Here is a 24,720-nt window from a genome sequence, read left to right as displayed (position 1 = left end):
TTGCTACGATAAGCCATAGAAACGTGCATATAAGCCTCTATTGGACATTGGAATCGTCAGGGCACAATGTGACCCTCAGTAAACGAACCGTCGAGCTCGTCGGCATTGTCCACAGTGGTGGCCACTCCATGTCTCTTGCCGACAAAAAGTGAGGAAATCGCTTTCTCAACCGTACTTGCGACAGATTTACCTACTGGTGCGTTGAGGTAGGGCTCTGCACAAAATCACCGGCGTTACGAGAGCAGTATACGAGAGCACAGGAGAGCTGCGTGCATAGCCAGTGAAGCAGCCTAACAGTAGAACAAGGCAGTCTCGGCTGACGCCGCACTTCTCCCGCATGGTGCATGGTGCGGAGTCGCCCATTTATTCACTTCTTCAATATATCAAACAATGCTGACATTAGGTACAATAATAATCAAATGGATACAGTGAGGCATGTGTCGCACTTAAAGTGTTGTATTTTGCAGTAGTGGCCGCTATGTAGTCAGAATGATAAACACCATGCCGGTGGCCTTCGGCTTCCACAGCTAAAAGAAAGCGTTCCGGCTGCAGTGATATCCCGGCGCTTAGCTTGGCGCAGGATCGCCCCATTGTCTGCGCTATTAACTGGATTTTTTCGCTTAGAGCGTGCGCAGAAAACAGTATCGCAATGGTAAAAAAGGCGATCAACAAAAATGTTCCCATCCTTCGCGCTGTTTTGTAGGGATTCTTCCGATTCTATTCATTTTTTTTTTTAATCATCCGCCCCGCCGAGTGACCCATTCCAGTGATGGCGGGGTCCTGTCTTTATGACAACCAGTGATGAAGGGCAAAAATAATGAAAAAAAAAGCACGTTTAGAAGCTACGGCTGCTCTTTCGACTTGAAGTATCAACGTATTTTACGCGTGGAAAGAAACGACGGACGAAAAGCGGAGCACAAGCTCCACAATCCTTCTTGTCGAGTTTGTGCACTTCGCAACGTGACTTTTTTTTTTTTTTGCCTGATAACGTTGCCGTATGCAAGAGCAAAACATAGAGCTAAAACAGCCGACTATGAAATATATGAAGGCGGGACACCGAGTATAGCATTGTAAGTTTCACGCAGCTTTTGGCTTTCCTAAAAGGTACAGCTGAACGTGAGGAAGAAATACGATAGTTACGGCCGAGCAACTGAGTAAAGAATTTTAACGTACCAGTATGCCCGATTTGACACAGTAATTTGCATCGATATGAATCGATCTTTCATGGATCAGTTGTTCGCGGTATCTTTACGCCGACATTCGTGTTCTTGGGCAAGCGGAGACCGCCTTGCGCAATTGCCGATTCCGAAAACTTCCCCATTCTTGTTGTCCTGCCTGGACAGAGTGGCACAGGTCGTAAAATACTCTGGTATTTCTGCCGCTCCGCCCAAAGTTGCTCAGAATACTATTGAACTTGCCCACTTTGGCCGGCATACCAGCCTTTGCAAGAATGCATTAAATGTGCGCCGCGCGAGGCGAGGCTCATAGAGACTTAATTCATTAGGCAATCGGGAAGTGCGTAGGTAAGCGTCAACGGCGTTCTGTTCTCTGTATGCTTTTTTAAAACGCGATTAAGGTAATGCACGCACTTTTCGGCGGGCTAAGATAGATATATCTATCCACCAATTAATCGATGTCGCTAACCACTTTCCCGCAAGTCAAGGGTAGTCCATGGTCGAACGGGTAGAGCATCGGACTGCTGTGCTGAGGGAACAGGGTTCGAAAGCAACCGTCGCACCAACTTTAATCACTGGGTAAGTGGTACACAGTACCACTTACCCAGTGATATATATATATATATATATATATATATATATATATATATATATATATATATATATATATATATATATATATATATATCATTCATTAAAGCAAATTAATTAATCTTAAATATGGTGTTTTACGTGCCAAAACCACTTTCTGATTATGAGGCACGCCGTAGTGGAGGACTCCGGAAATTTCGACCACCTGGGGTTCTTTAACGTGCGCCTAAATCTAAGCACACGGGTGGTAGTACACCCGTGTACACAATATAAGTACAGGGGCGTTTTCGCATTTCTCCCCCATCGAAATGCGGCCGTCGCGGCCGGGATTCGATCCCGCGACCTCGTGCTCAGCAGCCCAACACCATAGCCACTGAGCAACCACGGCGGGTTCATTAAAACAAAGAGAAACCGCAAGGGTCAATGGGGATTCGGAGCTGGGTGTGTGACATGGGTATGCAACGCTCTTCAATGAATTTCTTTCACGCTTACTTGGAGCACTGCGTATGTGCCACTTGGTCTATGCGGCTCTTCAATGACAGTCCTTGATATACCGAATCGGGTCGCAGGGTATGCGCCACTAGATGTGCGTGGCTCTCCAATGGACGTCTTTGACGCCAACTTCGGTAACTAGGTAACTGCCACTGGGAATGTGCCGCTCAACAATGGCAAAAAAAGCAGCGGGAGAGCAGCCCCGTTGCATTTCGATCAGCCAAATGTAGAATTATAAAACCTTTGAAATTCATTCCGCGCTGCGTAGAATCGAACCCACTTTACACGGGTTCCTCAAGGACAACGGCCCGATGCTTTCGTAAGCTGCGCCACAAAGGCACTGCGTACGTGTCGCTTTTCAGTGAACGTGTCTTTCATGCCAACGCATTAGCGAACTGCCCAGTGAACCCATTGGGTATGTGCCGCCCTTCAATAAACCTCTCACCAACTTGGGTCACTGAGTGTGCGCCACCGGGTGTGTGGTCAGAGAAGGAACAATTCTCAGCGTTCGCACAATTACCAGCGTCTCGGAGGCCACGCGGGAACTTCTCGGCAGCGCCTCAAGATGGAGCAGCGTGTCCAGAAAGAAAGAGTGAGAGAGGAGCCAGGCTGCCGCATGATGCGTTTCTCAGCCCCGCGCATTTCGGAGGACACGCGCAGGCTTCGCGACGGCGCCGCTAGTAGTAGACGCAGAGTGCTCCGCTGCAGTACACGCCTCATATTTTAGGCTGTTCGATGGTGGCAATGCGTCGTGTCGCTATATTGCTTCAATGCTAAGCGCATTACCATCGACAGTCATCGTGAGATGTATTCTGCCGATTCTTTTCACTCTTCGGCCTGCTTATCTTAACTGATTTCTTGAAAATACTTGTGTAACCTGACACTGCGGGGGTTCGATCCATAACACGGCAGTCGTAGGCCGCTTTGGTTGTCATAACCCACCCTTGTGACTTCCAACAGATGTGGTAGGATGCGCGAAGGGGCGAGAAGAGAATGGCGGCGGCGTCAGTGAAGGAAATTTCCGGACAATCCCATTCCCATGATGCTGACATTAGACAGAGCAAAGAAGAAGGAATGTGAAGACTACGGAAAAGCGCCCCGATAGTTGAAGGGAATTTCAGATGCGGAGATCAAAACGCGAGAGGCAGCGTTGTTTGAATTTTTGAATGTTTGAATGTTTGAAGGCGCCAGGGATAACTTGTTAAGGCACCAGAGGTCTGTACCGTCGAGTTCACTCCACCCACGAAGAGTGAAACGTGGGAAGGAAACGAACGATCACGGATTACGATGAAATACTGTAGCCCAAAAGTACAGCAATTCGGAAGCTATGAGAGCACTCCAATGTTAGGCAACGGCAACAAATATAATATTAGTAAGATAACTAGAAAGAAAGAAAGAAAGAAAGAAAGAAAGAAAGAAAGAAAGAAAGAAAGAAAGAAAGAAAGAAAGAAACCGATCCGTTCAATCATTCTACAAACAAGACCAAGGTAAATGGATATTCGAATTGATAAACCGGTTGGAGAAGGCAAGTCTCAGCCCAGAGTCAACGTTTCGAGAAGGGGACAAGTGTCATTGCTGAAATGTTGGTTCTGCACAAAGGCTGTTCGTGTTCACTAACTGTTCATTCTTCCACGTGCTGCTAAATAGTTTAGGCCCCTCCGTAGTTTTGGCGAAGCTAAGTATAAAAAAAAATGTAATCCTGTGAATAGGGTCAGCTCTATACGCGAGCCAAGGAAGATGTGCCGGCCTACCATTATCGCGCTTATGCATGCATGCATGTGCGCTCAATGAACAAGCTAGTATTCGTTTTCTTCGCATGTCTAGCTCACGTTGTGTGCTATTGAACGGCGTGAGTGAAAATGTGTTCAAGGGGTTTCGGGCAAGTTTTAAGGTGAGATGCAGTTAAACAAAAAAATTCGTTTTCTTTAGAAAATCTATTTTCAGATTTCGAGTGCAAAATTACGCTTCAACATTGTAATTTGGTGTGTAAAAGATCAACGCGTTTCTCCAATAAGAATACTGCGAAAAATGATTCTAATCAAGGCATCTGGTAGCTGTATGACCTCATTTTCCCATTTATGCTCTGCTGATGAGGCTCACAACCACTATACCTGCCCAGGTGGAGAGCTTTCGGGATGTAACAACCAGCGAGCGCTAGCCCTGGCTTAGTCGGCACCAGCGCATTCTCTGCTTTTCACCAACGCTCAGGCGAAAGCTATGCTTACTAAATATGTGAGGCTGACAAGGGAAGGATCTTTTGTCTCGCTGTACTCAGGACCAATACCAAAAACGTGGCCGAGTCTCTTTACAGCAAGGTTTCATTGCTTTGCCCAAAAATAAGATTTGCTTCACGTACTGTTGTAAATAATAATTTAATAGCACTGAATAGCTTAGTAGTTAAGTTATTTGAACGCTGAACCATATCAAGAGTGCGAAAATGCAGGGAAGCATAAAACGAAGGGCAGCGCTATAATGTTCTAGAGCGGCAGAGTTGAGGCCAGTCCAGATACAACAATAACTGATTATACCTACGGGGTTTGCTAGTTTCGTGGTCATCATCGTATACCATGAGCGGATTGCACGATATCTTCTTAGACTCAAAATCTTTTGCCTGACCAGCATTACTCCTTGCTAAACATGTGCTATCGTAACATCACGAAACACGTATATCTGGCGTAAGCACATATTCAGCCAGGCTGAATGAGAAATAGGCAGGAAAAGAATCCACAACAGGGCGGATGTCAAAGTTCACTGGAGGAGAAGGAAACTGGCTTGCTACCACGCGGTGGAATAAAAGGAAAGGAGACGGACAGGAAAAGGCAAAGGATAAATGAGGGACAATGGGGTGCCAACATGTAAGCAAACTATAGGAGCAGACTTAGCTTGCAGGCATGTTGGCACATAATAAAGAAGGAATGAGTTAAAAAATTAAATTATGCGGTTTTACGTGCCAAAACCACTTTCTGATTATCAAAGAAGGAATGAGTTTTCAGCATCACGAGCTTGGTATGAATAAAATCTAAATTCATGAGCATCAGGGTATCAGTGAATTCATGAACATCATTGGCAGGCCTTTGCTAACTTGCGGATATAGACTCCATTTATCATCCCTTTATCCATGTGAAATAAATTCAGATGCTACATTCGTTAGCAGAGTTACCTCTATGCTACAGCAAACCTCACACGGAGGTAGTCAGCTAACGACAGCGCTGGTGAGTTCCATACCGCACGAAGTCTATACTCTGCCGCCTGCGCATTCTCAGCGAACGGTGTCGAGTGCTTTATGCCCATTGGGTCGTCGATAGCCGTGCTTCGGGGTCAGCAGGTCAGCAGTGATGCGACCGGCGGCCCTGTTCGCCTCCGTGCGCCAAATGCGTAACCGAACAAACTCGACGCGGTAAACATTAGCGGCCCGAAAGACCCCGCGACGACCCAGAGCGCGGGGAGAGAACGGCGCAACGCCCGCGTGGCGCGCGCCCGGCCGAAGAAAGTGGCCCCCGAGCAGCGGCGGCTCTCTTTGTCTCGCGCCGCCGCCATTGGAGGCAGCAGCGCGTCGTCCGGCCGGCGGGCTACCTGAGCAGCAGCCCTAAACGGCAGCGCCGCCGTGCTCACCGGGCGGTTTCTTTCTCCCCCTGGACGCCCGGGTCGTGACCGGCTCCTACGCTACGGCGGATTTGGGGCTGCCGGTGGTGCTGCCGTCCAGCGCACGCGGAAACGGCTCGCTCGCGTGCACGGCGTGTACGCCAGCACGCGCCGCCAAGCAGCGCTTGAGGAACCGTGCAAGATTCGGTCATCGCGGTGTCCTGGTTGATGCCGCCGCTGCCGCTTGGGGGCCTTGGCCGCCGCCGTGTCCGGCAACGTGACGGGCCGCGTGACGGCGGCAGCGCGTGACGACCCTTGCCAAGTCGGCGCCGCTGGCTCCTGCGCCACGGCGACGCGCGCGCGCCGCATTAACGGCTCTCGAGCTGTACGTCGCCTGGCGGCGGTTTCAACAGGAAGGGTCCGTGCAGCATGCCGAAAGACGCTGTCCGCTGCTCTTGAGTTTGCAATCGCGCGCAGACGACCGTCGCGACCAGCGGTAGCGAAGACAGCGGATGCCGTTCGTTTCAAGCACCTTTCTTAACGTCGTATGCGTTCTGTCACTGACGTCTCGAACATTCTTTCGCAAGCTATTGTTGGCAGATCATCGTCCGTGTATTCGGGCTGAAATCTTCCGCGGCTAAATGCCCAGCAGATGCGCAGGGCGTGTTCTGGCATTTTTTTTTTTTTCAGTGATACGAATTTAAAGAGGAGAGGAGCAAATGAAAGTTAGAGAAGCACTCAAATACACTGATTACGATCTAAGAATACTAATAGATGCGGAATTCCTTATACAAGAGTTAAGAAAGGCACAGAAGAGTTTGCAAGAATGCATGTAAACACGCACAGTTTCGTAAACATGAGAAAGTGCCGGAAAGAGTCTGAGAACAGCCATACAAGTTTAAAATTGCGCAGATGAGTGGACGAACGAAACCGCACATAACTGCCTAACTATATATAAACAACCTTGAACGTGCATGGGAGATATGTGATCTGTAGTATTGGGAATTTTGTATAAGAATGAACACGAAGATTCCACACAAGCGTAAGATCTTTGTGATTTCGTAAGAGTGATGGTTCTACATGACCATCCAACGCATTCCAAACGAACAGCGCCTTGAAAGCGTAGCCTAGCCACTGAAACTTAGCTCAGTTGTTAATGAGAGAGATAGTCTGTAGTGCTTGTAGCAGGTCTACCTTCTCCTTGCATTGTCCCTCCCTTAATTCTGTAACAAGCCGCTTTCTGTTAACGCATTCGTTCACCCCTTTCAGCGAAGAGAACATGCATAAGATACTCTTTCTGTGGAGCGCCATACAAAAGACGCACTGGGTATACATTCTTCGCTAAAAATAAGGCACTTTTTCTGGATCTAAATGTCAGGGTGGCACACGAATGCGCGCCGCTCATAATCAGCGCCAAGAGCATAGCCACAGGTCTGTGCTGAAGCAGCACAGAAGAACAACGTTTTGTCACGTTTAGCCTACTGAGTGTCAATTGCAAGAAAACTGCGCATAATTGAAATGGGTAATTTTTTGCTTGCTATTACTGCTATCAGCAGCTTTGAGCAAGGAATGGTTGATAAGGTTTGTATGCGCGTCTTTTGCACTTTGGTTCAGGCACTGCGTGATGTAAAGTTAAAAAGGTATCTGGGGTGCTATGCAGGAAATCCCGAGTTTGGCAAAGTTATGGATCTTCGTGATCTCTGGCGACGTCCTCAGATGAATGAGCTGGTAGTATGAACGTAAAATTCAGCTCTCGGTACGCCTCTAGTTTCAGTGGTTTATATAGATTCACTCTTGAGTCATCATCACTTGGGAGATACCTTTAGGGCGGCCGAAAAATGAGACACGTGATCAAACCATCAGTGCCTTCTTTCATTTGTTTATCGTTCCATCCAGTGCATTACATGTGCAAGTAAGTCTAGAAAAAAATGTTATCTTTTAACTTATTCGAAAGAAAGAAAAGGGCTGGAGTGAGATGTGCACCACGTCTGCGCTGTTCGTATTCGACGGTGGATAAACAGATAATGCCCGAAAGAGGAGACGCGCCCGTGATGCGCCCTAGAAAGGTGTGGCAAGCGGCTTGCCCCGAGTGTGTAGATAGATAGCGATACAGTAACCGTATTGCGATATTGAGTTGACAGCAATACGCGGCGCTGGCGCGTAACATTGTCCAGTATTCTGTTCTCGAAACCAGGAAGCGGCGTGCGTAGGATGCGCTCGCGTTGACACGCGTGGCTTTATCTCGACATTTTATCGTCTGCTGCTTTCACGCGTTCTTCATTATCTTTGCTCACTGGCCGTCGTCGAGCAAACTCAGGCGACCGAGAAACTCGAGGCATACTACCTAGCAACCATGGGCAGGCGTTTCTCAGATCAAACCAACACCTATGCATTCTGGGTGCAAGCATTCTAATCACTATGCCGCGGCCGATTTGCGCAAGTGAACGAATGATGCTTACATTGGGCGCGGACAAACGCCGACAATCTTCTGTTAGGCTCGCATCACGCACCGTGCCACGGTGTCGATCGAGACGTGGTGTCTGCAACGTTGGTGCAACGTCGCGCTCAACTTTTGCTCCACTGGCGATCGCATTGCAGTACACGCACAATGTGCCAGATGCACGGGTCGTGAAGCAAATGCACAAACGACAGAGTGCCAGGAGTAAGGGTGAACTCAGTAAAGGACACCTTGCGGAGGGCCCATTAACGAAACGTGCCTTGCATATTCTGCTTGCTAATGGATCTCATGCAAACAGCATGCTTCTTCAAATTGCAGTGGAACCTCTTGGCTTTGCCCAGGAGCTCCCAGGAGTTCGTGCCAGTGGAACTTTCTAAAGATTTTTCTATAGTACCACGCATTCCTTCTCAAGATGACGAGGCAGTTTCTAATCACATAGATGATTAGGAGGCTCATCTAGCTGCTGTTCGCAGTACTTCAGCTCAGATAATCAAAGGTCCACTGGAGTTCGAGATTTTCTTTTTTTTTTCTTCTTTTTTTTTTATGGCGAGAGCCTTTCTAGACTCATGGTGAAGTTTGTGTCAGCAGACCTGACCGCCGGAGTGTCCGCCGAAGCGTCATCACGCCATATGAAGACAGATTAAAGAATGAAAAGATTGATAGTGACAGTTAGTGAATGATAACGTTATAATAGAAATTGGTAGAGGTTAATAATGACTAGTAATGACTCATAATGACTACTAATGACCTGTAATGAATACTAATGACTATGAAATGAACAATATGTCTGACGACAAATTGTAACGACTACAATTGATTAGAAATGACTAAAATGCTTAGTAATAACCAGTAATGATTAATAATGACTGAAAGGACTTGTAATGACTAGTAATGACCAATATGTCTAACGACAACTTCTAACGACTACAATTCATTAGAAATGACTAAATATGCTTAGTAATGACCAGTAATGACAAATAATGACGAAATGACTTGTAATGACTACTGATGACTATAATATTACCAACATGTCTAACGACGGCTTGTAATGACCACAATTGATTGCAAATGACTAAAAATGCTTAGTAGTGAGCAGTAATGACTAAATGAAAGAAGATAAAGAGAAGAGGCAAAGAGAAAGGCGAATGATAAGAGGAGGAAGAGTAAGCTTTCGCCGTCCACCTCTTAAGAGAGATCTTAAGAGACCCTGTAATTTTTCTTTTGCGAAGCCAAGCAGTTGAAGCTATATCTATACGTAGCACATGCCAGGAGCAGTTCTTGAGTTCATATATGCAAAGCATAAGGCCTCATCCACTCTTTCTGAGAAGGTGGGCTTCAAGGCTGTCGTGCGCCCAGCTGCGACCATAGCGATGAATCTTCTCCATAAGTACATTCGCCATTTGAGACAGAAGTGTAGTGACACTTCCAAGAGGCAGCAGCCGGAACTCCAATATATGTTCGCAGATTGGCTAAGTTGGCAAATCATGAAAGGCAGCACCAACATCAAGTCTTTCAAGTTGCAGCAGGAAGAGATGACAGGCCGATACCCTGATGCCACGTCACTTGCTTTATTCAAATGATAAGCAAGCTGTCAAGGAAAACACGTCGCTGCGTGCGAGCGTCTCCAGCGATTCTGCCACTTTCTTCTTCGCTTTTAGTCTTCACAAGCATGGAAAAATAGAAAACGTAAATTATAAGGTAATTTCAAAGTAGTTTATTTGAAGACCCGCCGTGGTTGCTCAGTGGCTATGGTGTTGGGCTGCTGAGCACGAGGTCGCGGGATCGAATCCCGGCTACGGCGGCCGCATTTCGATTGGGGCGAAATGCGAAAACGCCCGTGTACTTATATTTAGGTGCACGTTAAAGAACCCCAGGTGGTCGAAATTTCCAGAGTCCTCCACTACGGCGTGCCTCATAATCAGAAAGTGGTTTTGGCACGTAAAACCCCCTAATTTTAAAGTTTATTTGAAGTACATAACCATCGACACATTAGAAGTGCCGAAGGAACCCCCAATTCCCATTTCACAATGGCTTAATTACCGAACACATTTCTGTGTTCGGCAAAAGTGGTCACTAAAAGCTATAGCAATACATCCGGTGTAACTACATAGCCACTGATCCGGAGGAAGCAGCTAACAGAAGCTACACTAACGGCATGAAATAACATAGCTCAGTAGTAAGCGAACGATGAGTTCATCCGTTTGAAATATTTCGCAACAGTTGTCGGGCTTGTATGGCTGCTGTCCCTTCGGTGCTTTTCTTCCCTCTCTCTCGTCTCGTTTAGAACAAACTGCAATATACCTTTCCACTGTTTGCAAAAGCTTTGGGAGGCTTCGGGCTTCCACGTTAAAACTATATGATACGTAGGATTACACACGTTTGATGTTTGAAGAGAGAGAGAGAGCGTGCATGCGTGCGTGTGTGTGTGTGTGTATGAGTGAGAGAGAGAGCATCAACTGAGCGCTGACCAAACATTTTAATACATGCATACGAGGAAGCTTTCTGGAGCAGCAAGCAACACTGTTCTCGGCTTATGGAGACTATCGCGCGATTCGTGCATTTACACCAGTGAGCACAGAAAGACAATAAGCCCACTATGTTTCTCAAACACTAGTTGGAGGTTCAAGGTGGGGCGCTTGTTTGACGCGCTGCTACGTGCAGAGCTCAACCAAAGCAAACACCAGAGCAGCCTGATGTTGCACAGCCGAATAAAGAAGTTAGTAGTGATGTGTGCACATCCCATGTCAGGCTTCTATGTTTTCATTCTCACTGTGTGACTATGAGCAAATGCTGAGACAAAATTTACACCACCTGTGAGCATGTTGTTCAGCTCTACGTATATGCCTAGGATTTATAAAAAGGAAAGCGGTCGATTTTCCAAGCTTTCCTTTCATATAGTGTTTTTCTGGCTGTCTTCGCTATGATGTGCTCGCCATCGTAAGAGACCAGCGCCTGTTCCCGCGAAAAACACCCGTGCGCGAAGCGCCTCCTCGAAACTGAGCCAGAATAAACACGAGTACCAAGATGTTTGGTGTTTCGCTATGCCGTCCACCAAGCGCACTCTCGCCTTGCATTCCTGGGAAGGCTGCAAAATTGGGTCACATTCGTCAAGCTTCAAAAGCGTCCATTGGGATCCTTGTGAGGGCGACCCTAGAGTCAGCGCTTCCGATATAGCTCCCTACGAACATTGGCAACTTTATTCACTTCCTGGTGCCACTTGAGCCGCCGCCAACCCGTTTCCTGCGTTACTGCGAACTCTGTGCACTTGAAAAACGGGACAAATAGCCGAAGCGTGCTGTTCACTGGTCAACACTGATAATGGAACAGGGAAGAAATTTAGAGACAAATCAATCATGAACTCTTCTTCTGTCGCCGTGCTGTTGAACAGTACCTTAGTCTCCTGCATATTAATCCTCACACCTACCCTTAAACTTTGCTTGTTAAGGTTTTCAGTCCTGTGTTTTAAGTGATCTCCAGTGTTTCCGAACAGGACAATGTCATCTGCAAGCAACAGGTTGCTGACATGTTGCCGTTGATGCTCACACCTAATTCTCCCCAATCTGATAACTTGAACACTTGTTCCAAGATGCACTGAATAGCCTTGGAGAGATTATCTCCTTGCCTGACACCCTCCTTAATCGGTTGCACACTTGTAGGAAACTCGGCATGCGGCTCAACCAAGAAAAAAAGCAAGACGGCGCTCTGTCTTGTTTCTTCCCATTGAGCTCGTTTCCTGCGCTGCTTCCTGTCCCCACACCAGCTCGCATATATGTCATTACCTTTGCAGAAAACGTGATTATCTTCTCTCTTTATCTCACAATGTTCTCAGTTACGTAGACTTTCACTCGTGAAGGCCATTGGACGAATTAAAGTTCACCACATACACGCGCACAGACGCGCACGCACGTACACACAAACACACGATTACACACGAATTCATACACACATACTCATATTTTTCTTTCAGCGCGATAATATTTTAATATAGCGTACCAACACAATTGAACATCGACTATTGATTATCACCCTGACCAGTCACTCGCATGCATCCCGCATCTAGCGTGCATGCGCTGTAATAGTTTTCCAAGATGCCCCCCCCCCCCCCCCATACCAACAAGCCGGCATTACAACACTAGTTCTGAACATTTCTTGTTAGCGCCCTTTCTGTGCGTTTCAATATCAAGCATCCAGTCGCATCAAAGCTTATCTTATGCATGTCTTTAGATTGAAATAAATCGCGTGCGAGATAGCGCACTGCGCCCAGGGCACCATTTACGAATGCTGTAAGAGTTGGTGTCGGCCATGTCAAAAGGGGTAGCTGGCCCATGCTGTCGTCCAACTAATCCACGCTAAGGACTCGTTCAAGGGCGGAACATGTTCTCATCGAGAACGAGGAATAGTGGTTTTATTTACAATATCTACATGTAGAGTGGAGAACGTTGCGTTTTATCAGTCTAGCATGACTGAATTGAAGCACCCTGAGGAGCCCAAAAAGTCCGCTTTTAGATGAGGTGCACAGTGGCCACGTACACATTTGCATCGATGGCTCAGTCTCACCTGCAAGTTCAGCTGCCGCTGTGCTGTTACCAAAAATATCCGTCAAAATACAGCTAAAAACGTCACATGTATCGTCAACGACAGCTGCTGAACTGGTAGCCCTGCGTGTGGCTCTTCATTTCATTCAGGAGGAACCCGCCGTGGTTGCTCAGTGGCTATGGTGTTGGGCTGCTGAGCACGAGGTCGCGGGATCGAATCCCGGCCACGGCGGCCGCATTTCGATGGGGGCGAAATGCGAAAACACCCGTGTGCTTAGATTTAGGTGCATGTTAAAGAACCCCAGGTGGTCAAAATTTCCGGAGTCCTCCACTACGGCGTGCCTCATAATCAGAAAGTGGTTTTGGCACGTAAAACCCCAAATATTATTATTATTATTATCATTCAGGAGGAACCACCCCATGCATGGTCGATCTTTTGTGATCCCAAGGCAGCCCTACAGAGTGTACTCTCAGCACTGAGCCATGGATCATATGAGCAGCTCGTCGCAGAGATGAGAGAAATCCACTATGGCATAGTTGACGGACACGATATAATATATCAGTGGTTGCCTAGTCACTGAGGTATATATGGCAATGATCGAGGAGACGCAGCTGCCCGATCTGCCCATGACGGCATTAACTGCGTTGCCGTTCGTCTTCCGAGAGCTGACGCAGCGAAAAAACTTTCCGCACTTGCGTGTGCGGAAAGTTTGATGAGAGAAGAGAGAGAAATCCACTATGGCATAGTTGACGAAGGACACGATATAATATATCAGTGGTTGCCTAGTCACTGAGGTATACATGGCAATGATCGAGGAGACGCAGCTGCCCGATCTGCCCATGACGGCATTAACTGCGTTGCCGTTCGTCTTCCGAGAGCTGACGCAGCGAAAAACCTTTCCGCACTTGCGTGTTAGCTACCATTGGCACAATGGAATTCATCCGAGTTCACAAGTGCACGCGTTGATACCCTGGACCCTAATTTACAGCTGGACCCGTATTCCGCCCGACCTTCCACGACATAAATGCGCCCTTCTAGTCCGTCTATGACTTGGAGTAGCATGTTCAAATGCGTACTCCTTTCTTATCGGAATGGCCAAGAGCCCACTTTGTGACTTCTACGGGTGCAAGGAAACAATCGCGCACCTTCTCTGTGAGTGCCCTCATTTCAACCAGCAAAGAGCAGTCCTGTCAGCCACCCTAAACAAACTGGACAAGCGCCCAATGACAGAAAACAACATCCTTGGAAACTGGCCTACGCGAACATCAGCGCGATCCGCTATGAAGGCGCTGCTGCGGTACTTAAAAGACACGGGACCTTCTGACGAATTGTGACTGTACACGGTGTGACGTAGGATTAGACGGTGACACTGCGTAACATTAGGAACGCCTTCGCAGACTGCGTGACAGTGCCCACAGAAACAGTACGTGTGTATCGTGTGTACGCGTGTGTGTTTTTTTCTACTTTCTTTAATCATTTTCTCTCGCTCCCCTATCGCATCCCCTTGCCCCTCCCCCAGTACAAGGTAGCCAACCGGAGATAATCTCTGGTTAATCTCCCTGTCTTTTTTTTTTTCTCTATCTCTCTCTCCGCTGAAATACCCGTCTGTCCTCCCTAGATCCCTAGGCGTGGAAAATCTTCGTCCAATCGGAGCGTCGACGAAGAGCGCGAATTAAATCGAAGTTGAGGGCGAGGGTGCACACAATCACTCCGGCTTTGTTCACTGAACACAGAGAAATGAGGTGAGCTTCGTAGACATGGATTGTCACGCTCGACTCAAAATGGCGTGCCTTGTTTCCTGGGATGACCCAGCAGTTAGCTGGAGAGTCTGTCAAAGGACCGTGGCGGTTACTGGAGTTCGTGAGGAACCACCGTAGAGCACCCTTTTCCAGGAGTCTCTTGCTCCTATCGTCCGTGACGGCGACAGTGAACCAAAAACAACACTCGATCTACCAAACGCGTCTCGCCTTGCGGTCGCCGCAGGCCTGTCCGAGGGGACGCATTGTTAGCTTGACGAAGCGAGGAGAGGCTATAAGGTCACTACCCCCGCTGGCCGATCGTAACAATACTGTAGTGGCCACCATCAAAGTGTATTAGCGAAACCTTGATACTTCATTTCAGTTGATGCCAACTCTCTACAGAAACAGCACTTTTTGTAAAATGAGAGTTTGATAGCTGTGTAAGATTTGCGACAATAATCCTATCGCTGTATTCAGTTTGCTTTCGTATGAAGTTAATGCGAAAGTTGCCCACAGTTGCAAGGCTGGAAAGCTGCACGCTGTCGAAATACAAGAAAATTATTCAGTAACCTACTGACTCGATATCCACGACTTCACAAACGTCACGCCCTTGTAGACATTCAAAAAAAGTAAACTCTAGCTTTGGAAAGACCATACTCATTTGGAACGCGAGTCCCTGTGTCTTATCCAGGGAATGCGCGCACTGTGCAACACATTTAACACGAAAAAAAACGTGCTCCTCAAACGTGACTTTCATGGTTCCCGCCGTTGCGTCTTTGTACTACATGTAAGCCAAAACAAGCATAACTGTTGTCGTGCAGTCGCAACATAAGCTGCGGGGTAAATACAAAGCCGTAGCGGTAGTTCTGAAACGAACTTGTGTTTACAGTTTCGCCAGCATGTCTGTCCCCATTGACCTTTGGCGAAAACGCGCCGTAGTGGGATCGAGGTCGAGTTCCTGGGTCGAGTTCCAATTCTGTAAATGTCCACCTAGTGGACATGACCCAGTGAACAAGGTGCCTTGAGTGTCCAGGGGGGATATTCTGTAATTGTCCACCTTGTAGACATATCCATTTTGTCTGCTGCTGAAGTTCTGATTGGCTGGGGTACACGTCCGAAGGAGACATGCGCCCCCAGCCAATCAGCACATCAGCAGCAGACGAAAAGGATATGTCTACAAGGTGGACAATTACAGAATATCCCCCCTGGACACTCAAGGCACCTTGTTTTAAATACTCGCCGCCTTCTCGTACCTAACTCGACCGGGTTTCCCAATCTGCGTTTAAGTTCAAACGCCATTTGAAACTATCTCAGCAGTGATAAACAGCAAATAGAAAATAAAAAATTTCGCGCGCGTTGAGCATTATTCTAGATGCCCCTTAGGCGAGTTTAGGTGGTCCGAATCTGCGCCCGTCACTTTTTGTTTCCTTTCACTTGTTTTAGGTGGTTGTATTTCTTACTTCCAGTCATATTATTGCATTATAGAGCCTTAGTGCTTACATTCGAATGCTTAGCATGTGTTACGACTGGTTAGATGCTGTAGTCCCGTGTCCACTCCGCTTCCAACAACACCAGGTGATGCCCATATTTAACCCAACCTTGATGTACCATAGTTCACATAACCGCTGCTTTCAAGCTCCTCCCACCAAGAAGTTACCTGCGCCATCAGAAAAGCATGCAGCCGATGCGTTGGTTATGTGGTTGCTAAAGGTCAGCCTTCATATCAATGTCCTTAGTTCCTAGAGTGGGAGCACGTAGTTGCGTGTTGTTTACAGCAACGTTTCTATTATGTACGCTATGAGGACATAATACAGCTGTCACTCAGGAATACATGCTTCTTCATGTTGTAAGCTATTATTAATTATAACAGAAAGCGACGAAGGGTAACTCAGTTACCAACGCATACACAGTATGCAACGAGACATTCAAGCCAGCATTGTGTTGAATTGGGGGAAACCACAACACACAAAAAAAGAAGCGAACAAAAACACGAGCGCCTTGTCCCGGTTACTCTTAATCCTCGTGTAACAGTAACGGCACATAAATATTTTTTTCTCTCTCTCTCTTTTGACAAGCACATGTGTTATTTGCTTGTTTCTTTCGTTGCGGAGCTTCGCCGCAACTGATGGCGGGAGAGGGGTTCGTGCGGGGAGGTTCGCATTTGCGCGCCGCGACACACGTCGCGCGAAGCACCGTTGGACGGCGCCGTGAAGAACCTACCGTTTCGCCAGTCGCAGGGCTCCCCCATCCTCAAAAGGGGGTCGTCCGGCGGCCGCACACCGGCCGTTCCGGGCGGCGCGCTCCCGGAACCCCGTTCGTGACGCCGCGCGCACGTTTCAACAATACGGCCATTAGCAGGAGGATCCCTTGGCGCTGCCATCAATACGGGTAGCAGGCAACGTTTTATTAGTCCGCCTTATTTTCGTCAGTCACGTTGTAACGTGACGTTTCGGGCTTCTGCTTTCTACCAGCTCTGACCTCGGCGAGGGAGGAGAGATGGATGGCTGGTGCGCCACGAGGGACAGCGCGCCCCTCGCGGCGGACCAATGGCAAGCCGCCCCAGGGCCTGACGTCATCAGATAGTCCTGATCGTGATCCGAGCGCTTCGTGTCGGCCACGAGACCGGTCCGCACGATTTCGGCGGCGGCGCCGGCTACGCTCGCTGGGCGCCATACCCCTCGGGAACCGGAACTCGCGCTCTGCCGCTGCGCCGCCGCGGCCTTCGTTGCGACGCACCGGTAATGGCACTGATATCTAAATTAATGCCAACCTGTCATGTGAGCTACATAGTGTGTGGGAGCGCTCCGTTATGTTGATCCGCTGGAGCGTCGTATCCATAGCGACCTTACTCGTGCTTTGTTCACCCAGGGCCTCTGAGCAACAGCGTCCGCGCTCCAAAATAGCAGAGTGGCTTTGAAGTGAGCGCGCGGCTACGACTTCGTTCCCAATAGCGCTGTCCTCCTCTCCACGGGACGTACGAGCAGCAGACGCGTGCGAGGGTGCCCCCTGTGCTTGTCCTCTTGGTGCTAGACTAGATTTTACGCTCTTGACCGCTCCACTAATTTACTACCAGGGTCGTACGCTACCAGGGTCGTACGATTCCGCTACCGGACCACGTGCCAATAAAATTAGGCGCTCATCGCGCACTTTTCAATAGGTCTAATTCGCATTGTCTTCTTTTGCTCTAGGCGAGTTGCTCACACGTAGATCCTGTGTTCGTGTGGAATTTAACGTTCCTGGACGAACGCACAGTCCAAATATGCAGCATCTCCGAGAAGAAGCAACGTTTTCTGGCTGCATTCCTTCGTGAGTGCCGCGATGCCGACCAGAGGTTAGTATCGAGGCACTCAAGACGGGCGTATGTGCCTGCGATAGCTCCTATCACGCATAATAAACAACGACGACTTCAACTTACCGACTTCCTCGTCTTCGCTGATAATCCACTCTCGTTTGAAATCGAATACAGGCGGTGTATTCTGGCCAGGAAAACCAGTGCCTGCAAGAAAAAGAAAAACTCATTAGTTCGCTTTCATGTGAAGCAATCAAGGTGTACATTTGTTAGTTTAGTCATGTTTAGTCACACACTGCACAACAGTTCTGCTGGCGGCGCATCGCAATCCACATGAAGATGTTGACACGTGAGGACAAACTTTGCTCACGGTAACACTTTCCGAATGACTTCGGGGAGGATGCGTTGATTGGTGGGCTTTGCGAATGCTTCGGGCTTGTACTAAAAGCTGCCATCGGCAGCTGCGCGGATAGCGAAATAAATGCCATCGCAGACTTCGCGACGAGAACCTTGCTCATATGTTGAGTGCCTGCAAAGTTATTTACTAAGCCCAGAGCCATACAGACCTCCTTCACATCACCATATCACAACATGGCTGCGACAAGAACTTCTTTAGCAGTGAGACGCCCACCACGGCCAACGTTCAAACGCAGTGTCAGAAGCATGCGTTGCACCTTTAAACGGCGCCAGTGCTCGCTTTTCCCTTTTATTTTCGCACTCGATACCATGCTTCAAAGACGCCCGAAACCCATAAGGTTTCCTACAATACACTAGAGGGAACTCTGGCGCTGCAATCGTTGAGCCACCATGGGAATGAAGGGCAGTACATGGATTTGTCTGATCTTCGTGCTTGTGGATTCAGACATACTTGTGGATTTGTTTATTACGCTTTATATGCCTTCGCTGGGGTAAATTTCAGAGCAATCTATAGTCTTCGAAGTGCAGAAGACGCCGCGAACACGCGCAGTCGCTACTAATTGCAACGATCGAGCTTGTCGAGGTGGCCAAATCAAACGCGCCAAGCATGGAGGAAAGATATAATAGGAGGGAGCATACAGCAACGATACTGAAGCCAAACCTGTCGGCCCAACACGTGATCGCACGGCAATGTGTGCGGTTGGTTTTAGTGTTCCCGCTCTGTAGGCAGAGACACGGCAGGGCCGCTGAACAAACGCGCACCGAATAAAAACTACTGGCGTAGCTACGGGGAACCAAGCGTCTCAGCAAATCTCGATTCTTGCTCCGTGATCTCCGCGCAAGAGGTCACGTATTGAGCCACCACTGAGCAAATATATGGGCTTCACGGGGCATTCGCGTGCCAAGGCTGGCTGTGTGACGTAATGTTCCCTCCTATCTCTTTCCTTCCTCAATGGCGCGAAGCGTCTCAAGGCGCTGGCTTGCCCGCGACAAATTCATAAGGGCGTTTCATATCGCGTAACGATACATGCTTCCATAGCGCATTGGTTTCACTATCTGGCTTCGGTGCTAGACCCCCTGTGCTCGAATCCTGCCATCGGAGAATTTCAGTATTGTTTATTTAATTATTTTTACGCAGTGCATTGTTGAAAATGACAGAAGGACGAAGTTTACCCAAATACATGTACACCCGTGAGCAAAAGTATACTAACCACAGGGTCACCGAAAATAATTTCCTCTTAATTAACAGGCATAAACGGCAACTGACGAGCGCACTAGAAAATTCGCAACGCCAATTTTGGACTGCATTCTTTATTTCAAGTTACACTCACAGGCAGCATAGAAAATCAGTTTTATCGCGCAATCCCTGGTCCGTGTACATTTGCTCGTGGGTGTACTTCCCATAATTACCATGCTGGCTCAACCACTCCCTTTGCAGCTCCCGTAGACACTAGCGCCAGAGTTCCCTCTAGTAATTATTGCATGAAACTCTATGCCGAAACCAAGGGACGTATTCTGCGAGCTGATTGGCTGGTTAAGCAAAATCGGATGAGCTGACTGGCTAGTTGAGCACTACGTCACGCCAAGGCGATAGTATTGCACAAGTGATCGTCGCAGAATATGTCCCCAGGAGCGCTAAACATTTTTGCCAGAATAAGGACCACTGTATGATAGTACTACATCAGTGCGGGAAGGAACACAGCGTATGTCACTGGAATGAACGCCCCACACAGCGCCAACTGGAAGCATGCCCATTTCTGCCTACGCAGGAAGGTGCTGGTGATGTCAGTCTGGCGTCTTTGTTTACAAATATGGAGCAGGTATAATTCCCTTTGACAGACCTCCGTAGTCCTATCTGTAATGGCAAATATTATGTTTATGAAGAGTGAACTGGCCCAAGCAGCCCACAGTAACTGCGGAACTGGCTGGCATCATCTTGTGTCAACAGATATAGCCGAAGCCACGACCCGCGTGGCAACAATGAAGCTACATAGTGGCCTATTTCAGCTGTGGCCAAGTGCAAACCGCTATTGAAGTTCTAAGGTAGTTACGGTTCAACTCATCCCGCTCTTCGAGTGAAGGGGCAAGGAAGATAAAAACGACGGAGAGGCAAAGTGCCTGACCTGATGTCAGACCAAGGGTGATTTGACCCTTCTCTGATAGGGCTGGCGAGGGAACAACTGCGCTGACGAATATTCAATAACACTGACGTGCAAGGCCCATGTCAGTTCCCGATACAGAAAAACTCCGAGAGATCGGGCGCCGCATTAGCAAAAATGTTCTTACGCTAAATATGTTCGTAAGAACAGGTGCCAGCCAAACGGGATGTTGAACATATTAACAGAGACGGCTATATAGCGAAAGACAGAAAGCGCTTACGAACGAAACGTTTTTAGAATTCGGGCCTGGGCCGGAATAACGTCACTATTCTAAACCATTTTATTCTTTTTCACGCTTCTCCAGTGGTCCGAACAGCATCCCGGCAACGTCCTCACCAGGATCGGCCGGTCATGGCGGTTAATGTGAAGAAAGGAGTAAAATTGAGTAAACGGAATCCTTACATCATACCGACCGTATACGTTGTTTCGCAGTCAAAATTTTCTCTTGAAGAATGGGATTAAACTTTTTAGCTGCTGTTCTAGACAAGGCCATGTCTCTTTCTTTCGAGACGTTGTCAATGACATCGAGGCCTTCGTGCAAATTTCGATTTTAATAATAACCACACATGAAACAGGGGTTATACTGATGTCTTCTGCGTAGAATAAATACTGGAGACCAGACGGCAGTTCTCGCGGTAAATCTGCCACTGCGCGATTGGGAATAAAAGACAAGCAGACTGCCCAGCAGGGCGCGTGATGATGTCACAGCTAATCTGCCCTTCATTGGCTTGTATAAAAACTTTCCTGTAACCACGAATAGGGAAATCCATGCGAGGAATTGGCCACGTCGACCAAGCTCAGACATACTGACAAGCACATCAATGCGACTTAAGGGTTCGAATGTTCTCTTCATATCTAAAAAGGCTGCTATTGTTATATTTCCGAAACTGCGATCGTGTTTCACATATATGAGATGGATCCAGGAATGCATCCATAGTGCAGCACCGCGCGTATCGAGACATCCCCATATAATCTGACAGCCCTTCTAGTTTTCACACTGCTACTGGAGCCACCTGTTCACTATGTTCTCCATTACCCCTTCTGGTGGCAAAGTAGGCGTAACGCTGTCAGACTACTAGCGAAGCGCGATAAGGAAAATAGTCGAGTGAGATCGCTTCATGATTGCGATAACACGAGCGACTTTCCATGAATCTGGAAGAGTTCGCGTTATCATAGATTGTAAATGAACTCCAAAAGTGTCATTCTTCATGCCGGTACGAGGTTTCCAACATCACATACGGAACATTCTCTCGGCTTGCACCTGTCTTTCTACAGAAGAACTTAAATGTACATTTCAGTTCAATTAAAGTACATTTATAGTCAAGTTGTGATTCTGGGACGAAGAACATGCAAAGGCCTTCTGATTTATTCTTTCTGTTGTTTCTTAACTGTTATCAAACAGGAATACAGGCTACATTGCAGTCGACTAGACCAAGAAACTATTAGGAAAGTGAAGATACCCCTTTCCCTATATAACACGCACACATACTACGGAAACACCAATTCAGCCTACGCGAAAAGCGCAAATAGAAATAAACAAGAAACAGCTAAGCAGAGAGGTGTTTCATAGGACGCGTGTTAAGAGATAGACGTTCACTATACTGTGCTATAAAACACTAAAATACTGAATGTCATATTGTTCAAGTAGACCTAGAGCAAGCATTCAGTGTAAGTAGAGCCCGTAAGGAAATCTACATACAAATAAAATCAATTTTTTTAGCATTATATACACAAGGAAGTTGCATAAGGTAGTCAAAGCACATCTCTGCTTATAGCGGCATGATCTTGGGTCAAGGACTTCGGTTACAGAAACAAGTACATCCATCCAAGTTATTTAACTCGCGTAAATGGACTTGCTGCTCATCATCATTCGGACAACCTATGAGAAAGTGCTCTTTAAAAGTACCTGAGGTATGCAGTTGTAAGTTGGCCTGTCAGTTATTTAGTCTGATCAAATTGGAAATCTTGGCAACCTTGTATCACCGGCTTCTCCACAAACAACTGATTGTCCAATGAGCAAAGGATGATAACATGAGGTGTTACGAAAAAAAGAAAACGTTCCGGCAATAAAGCACATTTCACCATCATCGTCATAGAGTCGTCGTCAACCGCCATCGTCAACATACACTCATCTCATGCCATTGTTCTTATGCCCTCATGCTCACGATCTTTCCCAAGCCGTGAAAAATGAAATTTTGTAGGTCACATCCAGTCGTAAACGTTGCAGAATGGTGCATTTTTCTGCCAATTTTCTTCTTTACTGAAAACAGCAAAGCGTAGAGCCTAGTCTTACTGCGGAGTTTACGGGAAATGTTTTGACGTCAAATAACGCGAATTCAAAATGGGTCATCAGGTTCAACGTGTGAGCATCAGCCGCCAGTCGGTCGGCTATCTCGTTTGCAGCTATAACAGCATAACTAGGGATCCACTGAAATTGAACTCTATGGCCGGATGGTGAAGCGTTGGTCAATGTCTTTTCAACCGCACATGACAGCGAGTAGTAATGAGCAGAAAAAGAACATTGAATCAATGAATCTAGTGCTACATATGAGCCAGGATATATTACACGGTCAGCAGCAATGCATATTGCAGCCTGGAGAGTTCCAAACAGCTCTGCCGAAGTAGATGACATATTGTGCGGCGAACGGTGACTTCTGGTTTCATTGTGTGCTGGAACGTGAAAATCAGACGTGAAACTACTCTGTGTAGATCCATCAGTAAGTATGAACATGCTGCTATCTTGCACTCGACTTATGTGCAAGAGCGTCACGAATTTGGCGTCTAGTGGATGCGCTGATTTTGTTATTTAATCCCTGGAATCGTCAGAGCCATAGCGGGTATGATCAACCACCAAGGTGGAAAGTCGGGGCGAGGTGAGTGACGTTGCCGAGAAATAATGAACTGTCGATGAGACTGCAATGCATAGCATATTCGCTGAGATCTTCGAAGGAGGTTAACTTGCAATATATTATCATCGTGCTGTGCTGTTAGTCTAAAGATATGTCAAAACTTTTGAACGCGTAGAGCTTGAACTACGCGAGTTCTCTGGCCTCAGCTACAACAAGGCTAATCACTGTTCAGAGAGGCAATCCAAGGCATGTTCTGAATGTCCCAGCAATTAGGTTAGCATTCGATCATAGGGCTCGCACAAGTCGTGTATAGTGCGAGCAATCAGTAGGAATTTATCGGCTCAACGACAGCGACGTGTATCTTGAACAGCGAATTGTATGTGCTACCCCGTTTAGTGGCTGCAACGCACCGCAGCGCGCACGCTGGGAATTGATCCGGAACTCAAAATAAGATATACGTCACTAAAAGGAAGGTTATAGTCCCAGACAATTCCTCAAAATTGGTCAATCCATAGAACACGCAAATATATCTGTCTGAGTGTAAAACACAGGTTAGCTATAAGCGCTTTCTTGTGAAGGGCAATGCAACTGACTTATTCCCTTTTGTAATGAGCATAACTGACCTCTTGTACTTAGGCACGTTGTGAGAAAGATATCATGCGAGAGCGACACAACATTCTGATTACTTACAGGTACTTTAAGTGCCCAACTATTTATCGTTGGCAATATTCTCCAGCAACTGCTGCTTCTGGTGTTTCTGCCGCTCCTAACCTATGGCATGGGCACTGAAAGGATGGCTGTGCGTAACTGGGTCAATTAAGGACAGGGAAAACTGCCAAATTAGATGAAATGGTCAGAGAGGGAATAGCGTTAAGTAAAATTCACGCGGAGAGAGAGAGAGAGAATAAACTTTATGCAAAAGAGCACACGAGCGTAGAATGTTCCTCTACTCTGACGAAGGTTTCTCCTTAATTTCTGTGGGTGCCTAAACATGGTAGAGTGAACTTTTTTGAGCAATTTTGTACGCCTCGAGTGTTCTGCTGGGGTGGTACGCGTGCTCTGCTTGTCTTATGATCACGCTTAGGCACTCGCACGGCCCACAAGCTGCAGCATAATGACCTCGAATAGGAATCTACTTCGTATAGGTATTAAACTGTCACTCAAGATGTCCACCAAACTTTCAGCGTCCGGACGATGAAGTTTGTAAATTTAGAGTATCGCCATGCTTACGCGCTGCACAGCATGCGACGTTTTACCAGAACAGTAAAAAATATCACTATCTGCGTCTCTCAATATCCCTTCCCGATTCCATACCACCAAGGAAGCCATGTGAGCCGAGAGTAATGTCGATATAGCAGGACTAACGATACTTATGCAAGATACCCATGTCATAGAGCAGCCATTTAATGCTGTATTATTGCATACACTCCGAG

At 47.3% G+C, this 24,720-nt stretch overlaps 1 protein-coding gene across 1 annotated transcript in view; it reads right to left on the bottom strand.

The window, feature by feature from the left end:
- The window catches only part of Cad96Ca (tyrosine kinase receptor Cad96Ca), a 112,633-nt gene that overhangs the window by 41,146 nt on the left and 46,767 nt on the right, over positions 1-24,720 (bottom strand). The window contains exon 2 of the mRNA XM_050192049.3: positions 17,989-18,069. Coding sequence (XP_050048006.1) covers positions 17,989-18,069 — 81 coding nt within the window. The remainder of the gene's footprint in view (positions 1-17,988; positions 18,070-24,720) is intronic.

This window comes from Dermacentor andersoni, chromosome 1 (assembly GCF_023375885.2).
Source record: "Dermacentor andersoni chromosome 1, qqDerAnde1_hic_scaffold, whole genome shotgun sequence".
Taxonomy (NCBI): domain Eukaryota; kingdom Metazoa; phylum Arthropoda; class Arachnida; order Ixodida; family Ixodidae; genus Dermacentor; species Dermacentor andersoni.
Note: the sequence above shows the minus strand (reverse complement) of the source record. Positions and strands in the feature narration are given on the sequence as shown.